This window comes from Aquarana catesbeiana, linkage group LG01 (genome assembly GCF_042186555.1).
Source record: "Aquarana catesbeiana isolate 2022-GZ linkage group LG01, ASM4218655v1, whole genome shotgun sequence".
Taxonomy (NCBI): Eukaryota; Metazoa; Chordata; class Amphibia; order Anura; family Ranidae; genus Aquarana; species Aquarana catesbeiana.
Genome location: NC_133324.1, coordinates 105,141,758 through 105,164,565, shown reverse-complemented (window position 1 = coordinate 105,164,565; position 22,808 = coordinate 105,141,758). Strand labels below are relative to the sequence as shown.

Below are 22,808 nucleotides of genomic sequence, written 5' to 3'. Positions count from 1 at the left end.
GATGTACCTGGAATGTAGTTATCAGATTTAAACTGAAAATTAATTTGTGGTTTAAAGTGGTAGTAAACTCTTGTTTTTTTTATTTTCACCTACAGGTAAACTTATAATGACGCTTACCTGTAGGTAGGTAGCGAGGAGCAGTCGGAGCTGTGTGCCGCGGCCCGAGTCCCAGAACCCGGAAGGAAGATCGGGTGAAGATAGAAGCCTCTGCAGTGGTGAAAGCATGCTGCTGGAGGGCTTCGTTTTAAGGTAAGTCTTTCATAATGTGCTAACATGCGATGCATACTAGCACATTATTGCCTTGCAGATGGAAACTTTTTTTCTTTCCTTGACCACTTAAAGTGGAGTTCCACTCAAAAATGGAACTTCCACTTTTTGGATTCCTCCCCCCCCCCCGGTGTCACATTTGGCACCTTTCAGGGGGGAGGAGGGAGCAGATACCTGTCTAATACAGGTATTTGCTCCCACTTCCTGGCATAGTTCACTGCGGCGCTTGCGGTGACCTACGCCACTTCCAGCGCCTACACTGTCCTCCACCGCTGTATTCTGTGAGACATAGAACACAGCAGGGACCAGAGAGGACGCGCAGCGTGACTCACGCATGCGCAGTAGGGAACCAGGTAATGAAGCCACACGGCTTCACTTCCTTATTCCCTTACCGAGGATGGTGGCGGCAGCCGCCAAGAGCCGACGGACGGATCGGCTTCGGCTGCTAACATCGCTGCCTCCCTGGACAGGTAAGTGTCCAAATATTAAAAGTCAGCAGCTGCAGTGTTTGTAGCTACTGGCTTTTAATATTTTTTTTTGCAGCGGACCTCCGCTTTAAGGACCGAGCCTTTTTCTGAGATTTGGTGTTTACAAGTTAAAAACATTTTTTTTTTTTTTTTCAAGAAAATTACTTAGAACCCCTAAACATTATATATTTTTTTTTCTAACACTTTAGAGAATAAAATGGTGCTCAATACAATACTTTGTCACACCGTATTTGCGCAGCGGTCTTACAAGCGCACTTTTTGGGAAAAAATACACTTTTTTGAATTAAAAAAATAAGACAACAGTAAAGTTAGCCCAATTTTTTTTATATTGTGAAAAATAATGTTTTGGCGAGTAAATTGATACCCAACATGTCACGCTTCAAAATTGCGCCTGCTCGTGGAATGGCGACAAAAACTTTTACCCTTAAAAATCTCCATAGGCGACGTTTAAAAAAATTCTACAGGTTGCATGTTTTGAGTTACAGAGGAGGTCTAGAGCTAGAATTATTGCTCTCGCTCTAACAAATCGCAGCAATACCTCATGTGTGGTTTGAACACCGTTTTCATATGTGGGCGCTGCTCACGTATGCGTTCGCATTTGCGCGCGAGCTTGGCGGGACGGGGCACGTTTAAAAAAAAAATATTTTTATTTTCTTATTTATTTTACCTTTTATTTTTACACTGTTCTTTAAAAAAAAAAGTGTCACTTTTATTCCTATTACAAGGAATGTAAACATCCCTTGTAATAGAAAAAAAAGCATGACAGGACCTCTTAAATATGAGATCTGGGGTCAAAAAGACCTCAGATCTCATATTTACACTAAAATGCAATAAAAAAAAAAAAAAAAAAAAAAAGTCTCTTTAAGAGCTATGGGCGGAAGGGATGTTTTGACGTTGCTTCTGCCCTGCAATGGTGTGGAGACGGGTGGGGGCCATCTTCCCCTCACTCATCTCCATACCAACTCAGAGTGAGGACCCGAGCCGTCGGTAGCGGCAGAGGGCACCAGAGCACGGTGGGAGGGGGGCTCTCTCCCGCCGCTGATAAAAGTGATCTTGCGGCGAATCTGCCGCAGAGACCCCTTTTATCTGAAAGCGGACTGCCCGCTGAAGAAGAGGATACCGGGGTTATGCTAGCTAGCTGCTGCCATAACAACGATATTACTCTTCAAAGCACCAACGTATAACGACGGCAGGCAGTCCGTAAGCGGTTAAAGAGTTTACTACCATTTTAAAAGTGGTAATCAACCCAAAAGGCATTTACTACACTGCAGCCTACCAATTCTTAGATGTAGTGGCTGTATTTGTTTTTAGTCTTGCTTTCTTTGACTTTCATCTGGTGATCCAGCCAGTAAATCTGTTTTTCAAAAGAACAAGCTCTCCAGCAGAATACATCAGTTACAGGGATGAGATAAGCCATGAAACACTAGCAGGGGTGCTTACAATAATCAGCTATTTATGCAAAACCATTATCCCAAAGGAAAAAAAAAAAAAAAACTGTTTACTGTAACTGCTTATAAAGTATTAGCCAGAGTTTGCCCCCCCCCCCCCCCCCGTGCGCCTTCATCCAGAGTGGAGGCACTCTAATACAGGAGGTGTGTTACTGGCTAGATCACCAAGTAAAAACAGAGGGGGAAAAGCCTCAGAAAAGAAAATGAATGCAGCCACCACATCTAATGATTGGTAAGCTGCAATATATTACATTTTTGGTTTTGCGTTTAATACCGCTTTAAAGCTTCACATACATGTGCATCTAATTATATTGTACCCTGGGGGCAACTGTATATTCAACTCCGGCTTCATCATTTAATGTTTCAAGGAAAATTTGTGTTGTGGAGAAAACTGGAGGCTGCCATTACGGACCTGAAAATGCTAGCTGCTGATCTGCCTCTGCTTTCATAGGCATGCAGCAAGTGAAGTCACAACTCCTGATCTGCATGTGTATTATGGGTCAGCGACTCATAAGGAACCAGAGCTACTGGATCAGCATTACTAGGCAACTACAGTGCCTTGAAAAAGTATTCATACCCCTTGACATTTTCCACATTTTGTCATGTTACAACCAAAAACGTAAATGTATTTTATTGGGATTTTATGTGAAACAAAGTGGCAGGAAAATGATAAATGGCTTTCAAATACAGATACTCCTCATTTAATGACTTACCTGTTTAGCGACCACTCAGACTTACGACCAGCTCTCCCAACCCGACGCACTATACATCATTGTATTGTACAGTACAGACTTTGTGTTTTGTACTTATGAAAATTAAAACCATGTTATTGAGCTGGAGTTTTGTTTTTAGACCTTTTTTTCACAATACAGTAGAGTACAGCAGTTAAGAATGCCTAAAATATTGATTACTTGTGGCTCCTCGTTTAACAAACAAATTTGTTTAACGACCTGGTCATTGGAACAGAACCTGGTCGTTAAGTGAGGAGTACCTGTATCTGAAAAAGTGTGGTGCGCATTTGTATTCAGCCCCCTTTACTCTGATACCCCTAACTAAAATCTAGTGCAACCAATTACCTTCAGAAATCACCTAATTAGTAGAGTCCGCCTGTGTGTAAATTAATCTCAGTATAAATACAGCTGTTTTGTGAAGCCCTTAGAGGCTTGTAATGCCCTGTACACACGATAGGATTTTCTGACAACAAAATCCATGTTTTTTTTCCGACTATACACAGTCACACAAATCTTGTCGGAAATTCCGATCGCCAAGAACGCGGTGATGTACAACACGTAGGACGAGCCGAGAAGAATGAAGTTCAATAGCCAGTGCGGCTCTTCTGCTTGATTCTTCTGCTTGATGCGTGGAATTTTGCGTATCAGAATTGTGTACACACGGTCGGAATTTCCGACAACGGCTTTTGTTGTCGGAAAATTTGAGATCCAGATCTCAAATTTTGTGTGTTGGAAATTCTGATGGAAAATGTCCAATGGAGCCTACACACGGTCAGAATTTCCGACAACAAGCTCCCATCGAACATTTTCCGTCGGAAAATCCGACTGTGTGTACGGGGCATTAGAGAACTTTAGGCTGGGTTCACACTATTGCGATGCAGGAACCAGCGCGATTCCAGTGCGGGTTCCCGCATTGCATGTCTAGCAGGCAGATCACACTGCCCTATACGAACCGCTGCAGGTGTCAATACAAAGTTATTGACAACCCCAGATCGCAGTGCGAACTGTCAAATGTGATCCGAATCTAGTGTGACTTGCAGCTGTAATTGCAGCAAAAGGTGGTTCTACAAAGTATTGACTCAGGGGGGCTGAATACAAATGCACGCCACACTTTTCAGATAGTTCCCAAAAATTTTGAAAGCCATTTATCATTTTCCTTCCACTTCACAATTATGTGCCACTCTGTGTTGGTCCATCACATAAAATCCCAATAAAATACATTTACAGTTTTGGTTGTAACATGATAAAATGTGGAAAATGTCAAGGGGTATAAATACTTTTTTCAAGGCACTGTAACCCTTTTCTGCATATTTCTCTTAAGCACTGTAGATAGTGTTCACTTCAGCATGAGAAAACCATAGAAAGATAACATGGCTTCCCTTCACTGTAATCCTCATCTATACTAAGAATATTAAAAATGAATAAAGGTCTCCTTTGGTGCTTCCCACAATTCACTAGAAGAGTTAAGCACAACTTTGTACATATCATGTAACCAAGATACCCAGCAACAGTCTGAAATTTCACTTTGACTTTCTGACCTCCTGAATACAAGGCGTTCTCCTATGTCCACCACCAAACAAATTAGAAGAGAACAACATATGCACCATTCTCCTGTGATAAAATATGAATTTATTACTAGAAAAAAAAAAAAAAAAAAAAAGAAAAAAAAAAAAGATGTTTAGGAAGGCACAAGAAAAGTTTCTCAAGTAGAAGAAGTTCTGTAAACAGAGGATTTGTTAAATCCAAAATGTAATAAAAAAAAAAGGCATCTGATGACATTTCGTGTGTTAATTAGTCCACCCAAAGTATGCACTGTGAACTCATACTCCCAAGAAATGGTAAGGCAAATCTGCATACTTCATACCCCACAACATAGGTACAATGGTAGTGTAAGCCTGCATAATATAATTTAAATATAAATGTGCTATGCTGGATCTATGCGGAACTGTTATATCATGGTTCCAATGTTGTTTTCTGCATCACAGTAAACTAAAAATAAATGTACGACCATTCGTGTACCACCGCCAATTATTGGCAACAGGTTTTTTTATCTTGTGTTGGGGGGCGACTACAACCCCGGATTTAAACTTCCCCGAAACGAGGAGAAAAAAAAAAAGTTCAGAGTCTCTGCAATGATCACTAGGCTGCGTCGTATTTCTGTAGTGCCTCCTCCAACGTTAGTGTCACTTTTTGAAAGAAAGTTATCTGTTGCAGTAGGAAATGCTGCATTTGTGATTTAAAGTCCCGCACGCGGATTTTGTGAAAGTGCTGGATTTCTGCCAGGGTTGCGTAGGAGATAATGTTACAGCGCTCTTGGATGTCGCTGGCTTTCTGGAGTTCCATCTTGCTCTCTTCCACATGCTTCTTGCTCTCGCGGACTTTGTTTAGAGCGCCTATAAAACAAAAAGGGAATGGTTACAGTCCAAGTCTTTCAAGTTAAAGTGTAACTAAACCCAACAATTTACCCCATCCCCCAAAAAATCTCAAGTTATAAAAGGTTCAACAAATCCTTACATTTGAAGGGTGGTGGATTTAAAAGAAGCCCTCAACAAACGTAACCAAACAACACGGAAAAGATCAAAGATTACTTAGGTGCAATAAATTAGTAATGCAAAGTCCAGAGCTCAGTAGTATGAAATGCATAGTGCAGGTGCCAGGAGTACGTAAGGCTGGCCATAGATGGTGCAAATTTCTTTCCTGCAACCACCGGTTGATTCCTCCATCACACAGACAGTACTGACAGAGGAAACCCTCCCGCCGAGACATTGTATTCTCCCTGCAGAAGGGGACGGGGAAGACCGTGATTATTGCTAGCGACTACTAAGGATGAGCTCAGGCGTGTTCGCAACCCGCACGTGCAGAGCCCGCCAGGAAGTCGGCACTGCACAGCGCTAATCCCAGGCAGTGAGACATTTCTCAATCTCTGCAGCCGCGGATCGGGAAAATATCTCACTGAATGCGATTAGCACTCTGCAGTGCTGACTTCCTGGCAGGCTCTGCATGTGTGGGTTGCGGACATGCCTGAGCTCACCCTTAGAGGCTACAGCAGTCGCTAGCAATAGTCCCAAGTAAATCCGGTCCAATCGATCAACTTGGTACATTCTGTCTACTCATACACAGTTCGAATCGGCAACGGTGGCAAACTGCCTATGACTGGCCTAAGGCAGTATTCGGAGATCTAATATGTCATTAGGAGTGGAGGGGGGCAGTAGTAATACAGAGTGCAGGGTTCAGTAGTATGCAACACAAAGTAGTATATAATGCAAAGTTCAGGGGTTAAGAGTCAGGCGTAAGTAATGTAGTATTTAGTATGTAATGCAGAGTATAGAAGTCAGTAGCCTGTAATGCAGAGTTCAGTAGTATATAATGCAGAGTTTTAAGGTCGGCAGTATAACACAAAAGTACAAGGGTCAGTAGTAAGTGAAATAGTTTAGCATAAGTAGCATGTAACGCCGAGCGCAGGGGTCAGTATAAGTAACACAGAGGTAAAAAGTAGGTAATGGAGAGTTCGGCGGACAGGAATAATACACAGTTCCAAAGTCTAGTATGTAATGCAGAGTTTGAGTTCAGCATTAAGTAATAGAGATCTATGACTGAGGGGAGCAGCATCACCCCAAAACACTCACCCGATTCCACCTCTATGAAAACGATTACATTGATCAAAATGTATTGTGCCCCCCCCCACCTCAAAGACTCATTGTCTACTCTTTGGTCAGCATTTGCAGCCCCCTCCATTCCAAACACTGCGTATGGCATATGTATTGAATCACTTTGATATCTGGACATACTTAGGCTTCATGAACACTTAAACTACTTTTACCGCTAGCCGTGAAAAACGCAGAAAATGCAGCAAAATTGCGCCGTGATTTTGCGTGTTTTGCGGCTGGCGGTCAAACATTCCTATCCTGAACGTTATTCTTCCGCATTCAGGAGAGGGGGGGGGGGTTGAACCTCCCCTAACCTCAGCAGCTCCTAAATGATCCTAAAACCCTATGTGTACACGGACTCATAAGCTTTTATGGAGTTGAGTTTAGGAGCTTTGGCAAAAAAAACACCAGAAGCTGCTGCTAGTGTACATGGGGCCTTATAGACTTTACACAGATAATCGTTGCTTAATGTATTTTTTTTTTTTCACCATATGCCTGGTTTGTGATAGCTTTAGGCCTCATGTACACTGCTGCTGGTAAACGGACGTTTAGGAGTAGTTGGGTGTTTTTTTTTTTGGGGGGCCCCTGAACTCTGCTCTACGTTATCTTATCAGTACATATACACGGGGCCGTTTAGGCTTCATGCACACTGGGCTTAAAAAAACGTCTGTTCTCTCAGGAGTAAAAAACGCTCATATATTCACCTGACTTGGAGATCTTAAATCTCAACATAGATTTCATACCACAACCCTTCCGTCATATTACAACACACATTCTGTTAGCTGCAAGACTGAGCATAACAAGACTGTGAAAAACAGACAGGACACTCACACTTGATTTGGTAAACCTCCATTACAGTTATGAAATAACAATGGCCTCCAGCGGAGGTCTTCTAGCTAGAGAAAAGAGCATGGTTACCGTGGTCTGGAGCTGCGAAGTTCCTATAACACAGTATGACTAACCCTTAAGTTTGGTCACGATTTAGCAATAGGTCATGTTTAAGAATTCTCGAATTGTCTAAAGTATATGTTATGCAAAAGGCAAAAGACACAATATACAGCCCTCCCCGAGGTAACAAAAGAGGTCCCATTGGGGGAGCGGGAACCACACTTTCATGGTTAACACATATTTGTATCTAAAGTATAAGCTTTACCTCAGAAATTTCTGTTAGTTTAAACATATACATACATACACATACATACACACACACACGTACATACATACATACATACATATACACACATACATACATACATACATAGAGAGAGAGACCGCGCGAGAGAGCGAGCGAGTTTACGACACCTTGTAATCTGACGTACAATGTATACATGGTTCTATTATAACACAATAAAAAATTATTGATGAAAAAAAAAGCTCATATAGAGTATTTTTTGTACAGAGTTCAGACGAGTTTAGGAGAGTTTTACGTTTTTACTCCCCATTGAAAACAATGGGGCAGCGCTGCGATACCGGCGGCGTTTTGCAGGCGGATTTAACCCCTTTTCGGCTGCTAGCGGGGGGTTAAAACCACCCCACTAGCGGCCGAATAGCGCCGCTAAAACAACGGTAAAGTGGCCCTAAAAATTACCGCTGACGCAGATGGCGGCACAGTGTGAAAGGGGTCTTAACGTCCTAATGTAGATAGACACATAGGATAACATTGAGCTGCTTCTACAGGCAGAACACAAAACTCCTGTAGACGCAATGTTTTTTAAGCCAGTGTGCATGGAGCCGAAGTCGTTTCTAGGCAGTTGAGTTTAGGAGCATTTTTTAGAAAGCAAAAAAATGCGTTCAGGATGGATGTTCAGAGAGAATTGAAATGTCAAATGCCTGTAACAGCCTGTAAACGCGGTAACTCGTATTTCATTTATAGGCGTTTTTAAAGGAGATACATATCTGACCATTTACAATGGAAAAAAAATGCTTCTACACGCAAACGGGTAAATGCAGCAAAACGGACATTTTTAAACATCGTTTACTAGCTGTCAAGTTCCATCGTTCAGGAGAGGTTTTAAAACGTCCCGTGTACACGAAGCCTTAGACCCCTTTCACACTGAGGCAGTTTTCAGGCGTATTAGTGCTAGAAATTGCGCCTGTAAAGCGCCTGAAAACTGCCTCCCATGCCACCCGAATGTGAAAGCATGAATACTTTCACACTGGGGCGGAGTGCTTGCGGGACGTTAGAAAAAGTCGTGCAAGCAGCATCTTTGGGGCGGTTCCCAAAGTGCCCCTGCCCATTGCAATGAATGGGCAGCACTTTCGAATCACCTGAAAAGCGATTCGGAAGCACTGCAACATGGGCATTTTTAACTCCTTCTTCGGCTGCTAGCAGGGGCTAAAAGCCCCCTGGTAGCTGCCGAAAAGCGTCGCTAGAATGAGCGGCGCTTTACCGCTAATACACGGGCGCCCCAGTGTGAAAGGGGTCTTACTCTATAGCACCTTTTGTTGCATGCTATCAGGTTGTGAGATAACCTTTCATTTAGGGCTGCAACTAACAATTATTTTCATAATCGATTAGTTGGCCGATTATTGTTTTGATTAATCAGTTAATAGGCTTAAATAAAAGTGTGGTGTATAATTTAGTTAATATGTTAAGTTTTAAAAAAAAAGCAATTTATTCTTAAATATCTCTATGCAGTGGTAAATATAAATAACCAACTATATGGTTAGGGAGTAAAATCTTTAATCCACTGTGAGAATAACAGACAGAAGAGATATAATGTATATATACTATTAGAGGAGATATATATTATTAGAGGAGATATACAGTATATACTGTTAGAAGAGATATATACTATTAGAGGAAATATACTGTATATACTGTTATGCCCCGTACACATGGTCGGATTTTCCGATGGAAAATGTCCGATCGGAGCGTGTTGTCGGAAATTCTGACCGTGTGTGGGCTCCATCGGACATTTTCCATCGGATTTTCCGACACACAAAGTTGGAGAGCAGGAGATAAAATTTTCCGACAACAAAATCCGTTGTCGGAAATTCCGATCGTGTGTACACAAATCCGACGGACAAAGTGCCACGCATGCTCAGAATAAATAAAGAGATGAAAGCTATTGGCCACTGCCCCGTTTATAGTCCCGACGTACATGTTTTACATCACCGCGTTTAAAATGATCGGATTTTCCGACAACTTTGTGTGACCGCGTGTATGCAAGACAAGTTTGAGCCAACATCCGTCGGAAAAAATCCTAGGATTTTGTTGTCGGAATGTCCGAACAAAGTCCGACCCTGTGTACGGGGCATTAGAGGTTGAATCTAGTAAATATCATCAGACTCAGACCAAATTTTTTTATTTAAAAGAAAAAAAAAAAAAAAAGTTAAAGATGGTTTTGCAGATTTTCAAACAGAACTGTAATATATTATATGCTGGCCATACAAAAACAATGTCTTCCTTCAAAAAAAAAAAAAAAAAAAAAATACAAAAAGTTTTTTTTTTTTTTTTTTTTAAATTTTAAGAACGTTCATTCGATTTTCCAATCGTTTGTGGTTGAAAACAAATGTCGATTTGACCCCACTGTGACGGGAAAATTTAGAAATAACAGAAAACTTCTTGGTCAAAGGAATTTTCAGACAGCGTATGTGGTTTTTGTTCAGAAATGACATTAGTTTTGAAACAGAATGTTAAAAGCAAGTGTAAATTTCAAACAACATTCTTTCATTCATTTTTCGTATAAATAATCTCATCTAAAAAATTAATTCGTGTTGCCAGCATAAAGCTCGGTACACACCTATGCAGTTTGCTTTTGATCTGTTTCTGCGGTGCTTTTTGCTGTGCATTTTGATTTTTTGCGCACATGATTTTGCTGCGTTTTTTGCATTTTTTTTATGCCTTTTTTTTGGCCAATTTGTTGTTGGGCAGATTTTAAAAAGAAAAACACAAATTACTGCAAAAACGCACTACATGCTTTTCTGCAGTTTCTCCACTGAAGTATATTGAACAAAAAAAAGCACCGCTTTAACGTTGAAAAAAGTCCCTGACCCTTTCCAAATACGCAGCAGCTGAAAAAAATCAAACATGTGAACGTTAAATGAACTGTAGTGTGTTTCTGCAAAAAGCACCAAAAAACACATGGGTGGGAACCAGGCCTAAGACGTTTAGTAACATAATGGGATAAAAAAAAAAAAAAAAATAGCCCTTTATAGTACAAAGAGCAAATAATCGCTACTGTAAGGGGTTCATTTTTTACTGTACAACAGTGAAAGTAATATTTACAGTTGCGATTATTTGCTCTTTTTGTACTAAAAAGGGCTCATTTTAGTTTTTTTTAACCCCATTATGTTGCTGGCCGATTAATCGATTATGAAAATGGTAATCGATTCATTTCATAATCGATTAGTTGTTTCGGCCCTACTTTCATTACATTATTCTAGTGACAGACTTATAATAAAAAATGCTTTCGTTTAAGCAATATAACATGGCCATTTGCTGCTTTAGAAGTGTATTTTCAAGAAAGGCTGTGACACATGAATGCTTCGAAGTCTTTAGATTGAATGTTTACTGACTGGTTAAGCAAGATCCATCAGTAGGAGCCCTATTTGCTCTCCCATTGTAATGAGATGTTCTCTGTGTGGGTGGTTAGTGAGGCCTTTGAAGTTTATGTAGGTCACAACCTCTAAGCATCCTGCATACAGTGTAGTATTTGTAGGCAAAGGCCGACATTCTTTTCTGTAATCACAGCCAAATACTGCTTTGTCCAGATATGCAATTACAACACTTCATTGTGGAAGATGATGCAAAGTCACATTTAATGTCCACAGTGCTATCACAAGGAACCATGGATCCATACAAAGAAGCTTAAAGATAACTATTGTCTCTATTTATAATGCTGATACATTACAGGGTTGTATTCAGGGCTTTTTTTTCTCAAACAATAGGTGCTGGAACTCAACCATGAACCCCCAAAACCCTCCACCCACACACACCCTCCAAATCACATCAAATAGTGGGTGTGGTCAGTCACATTTTTACAAACAGTAGGAGGGTCTTAAAGTGGAGTTCCACCCACTTTTACAACTCTTCAGCATCCCTCACTAAACTGTGCACTGTAAACGAATTGCATATTTTTAAATTTTTTTTCTCAGCACCTGCTGTATTCATTTTTCACTTCCTCCTCCCTGGCCGCGGCCCATCGCATCATTTCCTGTTTGTAATGCCTTCTGGGAAGGGGCGGCAACTTCCTCTGACACCCCCGTTGCTATGGAAACCTGACCTGAAACCTATTACATTGCTTGTGCTGCACTGAGCATGTGCGAGATCTGCAAGGCTGAGATCCAGGAAGAAATACAGTCTGGCTTCAGATGCCCACACTTAAGATGGCCGCGGCCTGCTGTAAGTTTGTTATTTTATAAACTATAGCTATAAACTAAAAAAACAGACCTTAGTTTACAGACTAACTTTACTAGAATACATTAAGCTTGTGTATTATAGGGGTATTTTTATTTAAAAAGTATAATTTCGGCCGGAACACTACTTTGAAGGGGCATTAAATATCAGGATTGCATTACATACAGAGTGCAGTGTTCAGGGGGGTTACCCAGAGTGCAGAGCTGTCACTTGTATTGTGATTGTGGTGAGCAGACCCCCCCCAAGGGTCTGAGCCAGAGGTGGTGGAACTGAGTTCCACCAAGTTCTCCCTGAAAAAAAAGCCCTGGTTGTACTGCTCCTTGATCCTGCCAAGTTTTCCTTTCTACTTGTATTAGATGGCCCCCTCAGAGTTTGGCCGCCATATTCGGATTGAGGGTAGCTCCTTTCCTTGGTAGGGTTCAATGGAGCCACCCTTGCATTCATGCTCCCAGCTGGCGCCTGTGGACACTACATTTGCCCATAAAAAAAGGATAGCTGGGCAACAAGCTAAGATAATCAGGGCACAAGCCCCCTACCTGGAAATTCAGGGAAGCGGTGCTCTGGGACCTGGAGCCAGTGGTAGTGTGCAGATCGCTAGGTAAGTGTTTGTACACACACTAAGATAATTATGTACAGGACAAGGTTTATTAAAATATTAACATATTGAGCATTTACTATTACTTCAAAGGCTTAGGGTAAAACATAATATTACCAGCTTAGCAATCTTCTAGCAACTACAAAGCAGTGGCCTTCTATGCAATGAAGATGAGGATATAGGGAAGGGTTTGTAGTTCAAATCAGAAAATCAGCCTAAAGGTGACAACACTACTACTCCACAGATACAGTGCAGTTAGTGTGGTCATCCCATGACAAGAAATGTGTATTTGGCAGGATCACTAGTTAAAATATAAGAAAAAATAAATAAATGAAGAAAATGAAATCCATATCATCTAAAGACTGGTAAACTGTATGAATTCTTGTTTTTTGGTTTACATACACAAAACTCTACATTGTCCTTCTTCTCCCTGTGGCTCGGCGAGCACAGCCCCCTATTACCAGAAAAGATGTGATAGAAAACACAGGATGAGCAGAGCTCCTCGGATCTGGCTGCCAGATGGAGTTTGGTTCTCTATGAGTCAGCAGCAGAGGCATCCAGCATGATCAGGATGACGTTGACAAGACTCCAGTGCAAGATGTGGAATTCACATTTCAGCAGAATAGGAAATGCTGCAGCCAGCAGGGTATCCGAGTCCTTACACATAGAGGAAAGGAAATACTAAATAGACATTATGCAGCATAAAAAGAGATCACATTATGCAGCATAAAAAGGTATGTAATACTAATCAAATATATAACCTGGAACCAAAATCATTCAATGATCATTACACAAGATCTGTCCTGTATACATTCAGTAAGGCTGGGCATACACGGGGGGTGGGGAAAGACATCCCACCGGGAGAAGACAGTGATTATTACTAGCGGCTATAGCAGCCACTAGCGATAATCGCAAGAGAATCCAGCAGGCTGGTTGTACCCTCATTGATCGGATAACTTGGTACATGCACCCTGCCCATTAACGATATGGCCGGCCTACCTCATTAACAAATAGTACAGTATGAACAGAAGCTGATACAACATATAGGTTTTTAACCGGTTAGCGACCGCCCACCGTGGAAATACTGCGGCAGGGCGGCCGCTCTGTGCCAGATCATCTACCTAGTACATGATCTGACACTTCCAGGTCTGAACAGTGGGAAAAGGAAAATGCCGCTCCAGGCGAGTGATGGGACCACGTAGGCTGGTGAATGGACTCCTCCCAAGGGTGCTAGCCTCGGCTCGCCGACCGTGCAATAAGGTAGAAAGAAATGGATGGCTCTTTAATGTAAAATCCAAAACATGAATGACACCACAGGATAACAAAGCAAGTACAGGTAAACGCGTTTCATACAGCGACGCTGTGCTTATTCATTACCTAATGAATACTAATTAATGCAATGAATAAGCGCAGCGTCGCTGCGTCATTCATGTTACGGATATTACATTAAAGAGACTTATCATTTACCTTGGAGTGCAGCCATCCATTTCTTTCTACCTCCAGGTCTGACACCGCCGGGATCTGCCGATCGTTCATGAGTAAGGCAGAACGGCGGTCTGCCTATGTAAACAAGTGAGTTCTGTGAGAGGGGGAAGGTGTTGATCCTGTGTTCCTGACAAGCAGTAACACATATCTTTACATTTCCCCAGTCAAAGCACATCCACCACAGTTAGTAAGAACACCCAAGGAACACATTTAACCCTTTGATCGCCCCTGATGTTAACCCCTTCCCTGTTAGTGTCATTAGTACAGTGACAGTGCATATTTTTTTAGCACTGTATTAGTGTCACTGGTCGCCAAAAAGTGTCAGTTAGGTGTTGGATTAGTCCGCCGCAATAAATTTCGCAGTCCTGCTATAAGTTGCTAATCACTGCCGTTACTAGTGTATTTATATATATATATATACACACATACATACACACACACACACATACATACACACACACCATGGTTTGTAGACGCTATCACTTTTGCACAAAACAGTCAATATACATGTATTGGGTTTTTTTTTTTTTTTAATCAAAAATATGTAGCAGAATACATATTGGCCTAAATTGATGAAATTCGATTTTTTACATTTTTTTTTTTTTATTGGTAATGTTTTATAGCAGAAAGTAAAAAAAATGTTTGGTTTTTTTTTTACCAAATTGCCTTTTTTTGAATATAGCGCTAAAAATAAAAACCACAGAGGTGATCAAATACCACCAAAAGAAATCTCTATTTGTGGGAAAAAAAAGGACAATTTTATTTGGGTACAGTGTCACATGACTGCACAATTGTCAGTTAAAGTAACGCAGTGCCGTATTGCAAAAAATGGTCATGAAGGGGGTAAACCTTCCGGAGCTGAAGTGGTTAACCCAAGATTCACATGTTTTTCTAACTGGATTAATTTGGAAAACTGTGTGAATCTTGGGTAAAAGTTGTCCGAGATAGTTTATAAACAAACAGACAGACCCCCATCTAGTTATACCAGTGTGATTTGAGTGTAACTAAAAAACATGTTAGACTTCCTAGTTAGGACCGCTGTTGATGGGTTTTGGTCCATGACATTAGTTTAAGACTCCTTAAGGATTTAGAATTTACCGACAGGTGCATTTGACTTGCAGTAGATATGTTTTATGTGGGTTTAGCAGTTTACTGACGTGAACAAAATCCCATTGACACAGGCCCTTAGGCTGGCCATACATGGTTAGATTTTTATTGTACAGATCCCTCCATCTATGCTAAAGGATATCAGGCGAGAGGAGGCCAACGGGGCCACCTACGTAGCCAATTTCTCATAGGTGAGTTTAGGCTAGCCATATATGTATTTATTATAGGTACTTACAATCTAAGGTCCCTAACTCACATTCACACAGTAGGGCCAATTTAGACAGGAGCCCATTAACCTACCAGCATGTCTTTGGAGTGTGGGCACAGGGAGAACATGCAAACTACAGGCAGGAAGCGCCATGGTTGGGATTCGAACGGGCGACCTGAGTGCTGCTAGGCACAAGTGCTAACCACTTAGCCACTGCGCTGCCCATGTATGTATAGATTTCTCTTGAACAAAAGAAAAATAAAATTGATTCCTCCGTCCATGCTGTTTTGCAATCTGCACTAATGGCTACTATATTTAGACAGCTGCAGTACCATTGTCAGAATACCCAAACAGCGACTGCACCCCTGATAGGATGCAGTCCCTGCAGGGGTTGAGCGATTGCCGATAGGGCCACCCATGGCTCAAATTTTCAGTGGATTTAGCACAGATAACCCACAAGAAGGCAAAAATCCTTCTCAAGCCTGGTCTAATTTGCTCCAATAGGGAAAACACTGCCTTGCCGATTCCCTAAGGCAATCAGATATTCCATGAATCATCAATTCACAGCAGTATTACATTTTAATAATTAGTAGTAATTAGTGACATTTAACTGGACTTGTAATGTTGAAGACGTTTCGTAGTTTATCTAAGCCGTTTCTACAAGGGTTTAGACAAGCTACAAAACATCTTCTACATTACAGAAGAAGTCCGGTTAAATGCCCCCAACTAGTTCTAGATATACCATGACCTGGGTAAAGAAGAACCTTCATGCTCAGTTCACACTGGTGGATGCGGGAACTACAGCGATTCCTGTGCGGGTTCCCACATCGCATCTGAATCGCAGGCTCTCTGTGAACCAATGTGGGTGTCAATATAAAGTTAATGATACCCCCAAATCGGTTTGCAGAATGCAGTGCGAACTGTGGAATCAAATCGCATGGGTCTGAACGCCCATGTGAAAAAAAGGGTCCTGCACCATTTTGGTGCCAATGCGATTTCAGCCAAATTGCATGGCTGAATTCGCATTGCACAGACATTGCATGTGATGTGCACAGGCATGAGGTGCGAATCACATGCGATGTCTGGAATTGCACCAGTGTGAACCCAGCCTCAAAAGACATTTTGATAATAGATAGTTTTAGGGCTCATGCTCACTGGAACTTCTTTTCCTCTAGAAACAAAGGGGTTTGATTTACTAAAACTGGAGCATGCAAAATCTGGTGCAGCTCTGCATTGAAACCAATCAGCTTCCAGGTTTTATTGCCAAAGCTTGACTGAAAAAGCTGTAAGAAGCGGATTGGCTTCTGCACTATCCAGCTTTAGGCTCCGTTCACACCTAGGCATTTTTTTTGCTCTAAGCCTCAGCTCTAGAAACACCCAACAGGACAAATCCCATTCATTTCAATGGCCTCTGTTCACATCTGAGCGTTCTGTCGCTTAAAGCGAAACGCCAGTCGCCTAAAAAAGTACATGAGCTGTTTTGGCAGATTACAGGCGTTTTACTGCTTTTACATTGATGACCTTTTAACCTTGAAAACAACTGTACAAAAACGCTGCAAAAACGCCTGAAAAATAGCAACGCCTAGATGGGAATGGAGCCTAAGTAATTAAAACCCCAAAGTGTGCCATTGTCATCTGTATTGACCTTTAGGCTCCTTTCACACTTGTGCAACTTGTGTGACTCAAAGTCGCAGGACATGTGAAATGCCATGCATCTCTATGAGAGCCATTCCAAATGACACTATTGAAGTCACTGCGACTTCAGAAAAGGTTCCTGCACTACTTTGATGTGACTTTGACACAATTTCAATGCCAAAGAGTGAAAAAGTCTTATGAAAGTCACTTCAAAATCATATCAAAGTCAAACTCCAAAGCTGCACTGAAAATCACACAATATTGGAGTCGTCTAGTATGAAAGGAACCTTAGTTGTTCACGCTTTAGCAGAAAAAAAAAAAAAGGTCTAAAAGCACTCAGTTTGGGGTGTATATAAAACAAATCTTCATACTTACCTCTATGCTTAACATTGGGGTGATGCTGCCCATGTTGGCTCTAAGACCAACAGCTGAGTGTTCACATGCCCAACGATCGATCAGCTGTCCGTCCGCTCAGAGGAGAGAGCAGTGGATTGTCAGTCACCACTGTCTGCTCTCCCCCTCCAGTGCTCACTGGAGTCCTGGGCAGGAGAGGGGGCAGGTGCTTAGAGAGAGCTGTCAATGAGGCAGATGGGTGGATCCTGACAATATGGTCGGGATCCTTCCAGAGCCTGGAGCTGTTCTGTGGCATGAGCTGATAGCGGACAATAGCCTGCTATACGCGGACTCTAGGTCACAGGAGAGCAAACGTGCACCCCTGTGATCCCACAAGAGCAGTATGGACAAAAAAAGCTTTGGTCATACTTCTTTTACCTAAAAACATATTTCCCTGGTTGTTTTGTTTTATCAATTTTTTCCAGATTTGATATCTACAATCCCTTCTGTATGACTACATTGCAAAAATCAATGACAATAACAGGATACGCCACCCAACAGTAATCTGATGGTGTCCGAGCTTATGAAGTTGAGGTTAACAGCTCCCTTACATGATAAATGTTTGGGCCTGTTTGGTTGCACAGACTCAAACCCTTCATCATGGGTGAAGGTCACATGCTCCCCCATACCAGCAGTCTCTGGGTATTTTGATGTAGAACTAAATGGAGAAGCTGAGTTGCAAAGAAGGAAACAAAAGTAAAGTAAAAGTGTGTTGCACAAAATGAGCAATGTGACATTGAGGCAACTTTAGGTCCTCATGCACACAGGGCGTTAGAAAAAATGGAGCTGCAAAGCCAATACCGATGCCAGGAAAAAGCAGCTGTAAAAAATGCGCTTTAAGTAGCTTTTTGCATTGGCGTTAAAGTGCATTTATCTGCGTTTCTTTGCCTCTTCTAATTTCCACTCCCAAATACAATTACTACAGAGCACAAGTCGCATGACATGTCAAAATCAATGGTTCCCTGTCAGAGCCATCCTAACTGATCCAACTTTCATCCCATTGATTTGAATGGAAGTCGTATCCAAGTCGGATTCCGACTTGTGGCATGCGACTTATGCTTTGAGGATCTTGAAGGGGAACACCACAATCCATTCCAGACCCCCATCAGAGCATGCAGCCCGGCAGGTTAGGAAAAGGGGGGGGGGGCTTTGGACTATACCAGGCCACATGCCAGCAGCAGAGGAAGAACACACCACCAGAGAGAAGGAATGTTGGAGCTATCCCATACTCATTCACATAGGGGTGGGGCATGCTCTGGGGGCCCCCCCTTGTTAAAGACCCCCACAGCCACCAGCCAGGGTTGTGGGGGAAGAGGCCCTTGTCCCCATCAACATGGGAACAAGGTGCTTTAGGGTGGGGGCACAGAGCCACCCCCTGCCCCAAAGCACCCATCCCACCCATGTTTAGGGCATGTAGTCTGGTATGGTCCAGGAGGGAGGGGTGGGGGTCGCTCGCTCACCTTTTTTATTTTTTTTTCACAGTGGGGTTTCCCCTCCAAATGGGTGGGGGGGGGGGTCCACGTTATTTATTCTCTTCATTTTGGCGTGGGGTTCCCTTTTAAGACCCATACCAGACTCAAAGGGTCTGTTTTTTTTTTTTTGGCATAGGATTCCCACTCAAGCTCCTCAGAGCACAAGTCACATCATGATGATTAGAGATCGACCGATATGGCTTTTTCTCTGGCCAATGCCATAGATTTCGAAATCGGGGCGGCCGATGGCCGATATATGATGCCCATTTTTGCGGCCGCTTTTTCTTTTTTTCCCTCCCTTCATCTCATAAAACGCACCCACTCCCACTCCACTGCCCCCTGCTTGCTCCTGTCACTCTACCACACACTTGAGGTCCTCAGTACATATGGCACCGATTGACACTGGCAGGCGGCACTGACAGTTGGCACTGATTGACACTGGCAGGTGGTACTGATTGGCACTGGCAGGTGGCACACTGAGCTGATATAGTGTAACTGTGTGTGAAACTGACATATGTAATTGAATGTCGAGAGAGACCAGCTGTCAAAATTCAGCAGTGAGGTCGGGGGTGGGCGGGACCCAGCAGCTATCAAACACCAGCCAATGATTGGGCTGCTTAAGAAAGGGGGTGGAGCCACATACACGCAGTGGCCCGCCCAGATCCCATCCCATTGGCTGGGTCCCACCCACCCCCGACATCAACGCTCAAATTTGACAGCTGGTCCTTCTCTGCATTCAGTTACAAGTGTCAGTTTCACACACACTCAGTGGCCCGGGCAAGCGTCGCACTGCTCTGCCAATGGAGTGTGGGGAAGGGAGGAGGAACACTTTTGGGCACGGTGTGGTCAGTGTTAAATATCGGCCTAATTTGGATAATAAATCGGCCGATTTCTCAAAAATGGCCAAATATCGGCTAATATATCGTCCGACCTCTAATGATGATGATCCGACTTGGATGCGAATTCCATGCAAATCAATGGGCTGAAAGTCGGATCAGTTCAGACAGCTCTCATAGGGAAACATTGATTTTGATAAAAAAACAAAAACAAAAAAAAAAAAAAAAACGCTTGACTCGGCTTAATGCTGTATCCAGCGTTAAGCCGCGTCAGAGGTTTTTACAGCTGCAACGCTTGTCTTCAGAACGGGTTGGCCCTGGATTTTTTTTTGCAGTTTGAAAACGCCTATGCCACTTACAGCTCCTAAAAACCTATGTGTGCATGAACACATAGAACATGGAGAGGGGTTTTTTAGCTGTAAAAAAAAAAATCTGATGCCGGTAAAAAGCGGCTGTAAAAACGCCCTGTGTGCATGAGGCCTAAGAAGTAGAGGTTTGACAACATATCTCTTGAAACAGGTTTTCACGATGCATGCCAACTCTTTGCAACTCTGCTTCTAAAGCAGAGTTGCAAAGAAGCAGAGTTGAAGCAGAGTTGCAAAGAGTTGGCATGCATTGTTCTAATCAAATATTCAGAGAACCTTGACTGCAACACAATAAAGAAACCCTTTAAATATCTTCTAAAAAAGCCACTGCATATAAGAAAAGCGTATTGCACCAATTAGGACAGCCAATAAAACTATATTTTCCCGTAAAGTATCCGTGCACGCCATCTCCTCCAATCAAAACAGTCATGTTCAAAGTATGCAATAAGGAAGTAGAGTTTATAAAGCAGACAGCTATTTATAGACCCTTTAAATGGCAGACATGGAAAAGTGAAGAATTACTGGGTGATCACATGAGAATTACTTAAGTTTGTATTTATGAATTCTTATTTGGACTGAACTTGCTAACAAGCCAAAAAGCTCATGCTTGCCGAGATGGATCCGATCAGTTTTGGGTGGCTTGATAAATATATGGATACAACGGAAAGCTACTGTACTTCTATAAATAATCAATAGCGTAGAACCAGTGTGAGGAGGTGGGTGACTGGCCAGAACACAAAATTATCATTCTGATTTAGGGTGGGTTCACACTGGTACAACAAGTGCTCCGATATTGGAAGCACATGTCGCATGACGTGTATAAGCCAATGGTTCCCTATGAGAGCCATCCTAACTGGTCCGACACAAGTCGGTCCGTCTTTGAAAAAGGTTCCTGCACTACTTTGGCCCTACTTCAGCCCATTGAATATCACTGAAGTCGTATCAAAGTAGAATCCTTGCCCTAACCATCCGATTTGCGACATCCGACATGGTGATTACAGCAACAGGAAAAGGAATTTATCTCACACTGATTGTTTTGATTGGTCAAAGGACAAGTCAGACTATCTCAATGTCAGAGAAAAATCTTATCTTGTTCATTCAAGTCGAATGGAAGTAGGACCAAAGTAGGACCGATGTCGCAGGGCAAAGTAGGATGACAGTCGTACAACAGTTGTGTCGTACCAGTGTGAACCCAGCCTTAGCCCTGCATCTGATAGACCAGACTTTCTAAACTAGGGTTCCTCCAGAGGTCTCTAGGGGTTCCTTGTGCAATGAGCGACTTCTGCCTCTCAGATGAGTAACCGCTGGACACCAATCATCTTTTAGCTATCTGTAGGGTGGGATTTTCTGAATGACTACAAATGTAGGGAATGTTCTTCCCAGTGATCATCACACTAATGAACTATGAGTAATAGATATAGTAATTATTAGTAGGGGTTCTCTGTCACTGGAAAGCTATTTCAAGGGTTCCTCTATGTTGAAAAGATTCAAAAAGGCTGTGCTAGACTATGGGGCCAATTTATACAAGCAGTGTTACCCCAGCCAGACTAACGCTTTTCATAAAGAAATTATTCTAGCACTTTTTATAAAACAGCTGTGTGCTTTCCAATTTGCTTGCTTACGACCTCTGAAGAGAAACCCATTCAACTGAATGAATAGGAGGGGGAATGGGCAAAGGAGTCTTATCACATCTGCCAAAGTCATGTCATCGAGTGCGGCTTCTATCATGGAGTGTACTCTGCAGGCTCCACATTGTGCTATGTATTTTTATAAATGAGGAAAGCAGGAGCCACTCTACTCATAAACATAAGCAACTACTTACCTCTTCACACATAAGTCATTGTGCCTAGTACTGCTCGTCTCTATTCATGTCCAACCACCATCGCTCACTGCGCAGGTCTGAATTGTACCACATGACCTGTGGGACAAGTGCACCACCTATATGTTCAACATAGAGATGAACGAAGCTGCCAAATGTGAAGTAAGCATTGGTCAACACCAGGGCCAAAGACATATCTGTGAAAAAATCCATGTCTACCTATGTATACTCATCTTCTAGCCCTCTAAATGGAAGATACAGCTGAAACATCAATTTCGACATTTGGAGAAACATGCACACATTGGAATTCCAATTTTCCACTAGTATGAACATCTGTTTGTACACTTCCCTCACGTGATGTCCTCCATGGCCCCCATAAAACACATGCAAAAGGGGTTAAGGCTTTACAATGCTGTATGATAAACAACTACATAGAATGTCGCTATGGAAGAAGCTGCAAATGAGGCAAAGGTCCTGGATTTACATCAGTGTCTTAACAGTGAACTCCAGGATAAGCACTTTTTAAAAAAAAAATACATGACATACAGTATGTGCATTGTTACTTCTTGATGTGCTTTGGAGTATTTCTTCTAGATCTGTACAGTAATCCAGTGTGAGACTTTTCCTTTGTGTAGGAGCTTCCTGTAATAAAGGCCAGTCACTGCTCTCACACCTTGGGCAGAATGACTGGCCTTGTCTTCACCCACCTCTTGTAGCTTTTCAGGCAGCCTGTAGGGGGGTGGAGACGCCTAGGCTATGTGCAGCACAGTGATGATGTCAATGCCACTTATGTGGTATTATTTCAGTTTTCAAAGGTATTTAGTTCACAAAAAGTGAGAACAGGGCAACAAAGCTAATAAAGGGTCTGGAGGATCTTAGTTATGAAGAAAGGTTGCGAGCACTTAACTTATTCTCTCTGGAAGAAGAGAAGCTTGAGAGGATGTGATTTC

At 42.3% G+C, this 22,808-nt stretch overlaps 1 protein-coding gene across 1 annotated transcript in view; it reads right to left on the bottom strand.

Moving 5' to 3' along the window:
- Nucleotides 1-4,553: 4,553 nt before the first annotated feature.
- The window catches only part of SNX18 (sorting nexin 18), a 58,889-nt gene continuing 40,634 nt past the window's right edge, over nt 4,554-22,808 (bottom strand). The window contains exon 2 of the mRNA XM_073622417.1: nt 4,554-5,327. Coding sequence (XP_073478518.1) covers nt 5,074-5,327 — 254 coding nt within the window. The 3' untranslated portion in view covers nt 4,554-5,073. The remainder of the gene's footprint in view (nt 5,328-22,808) is intronic.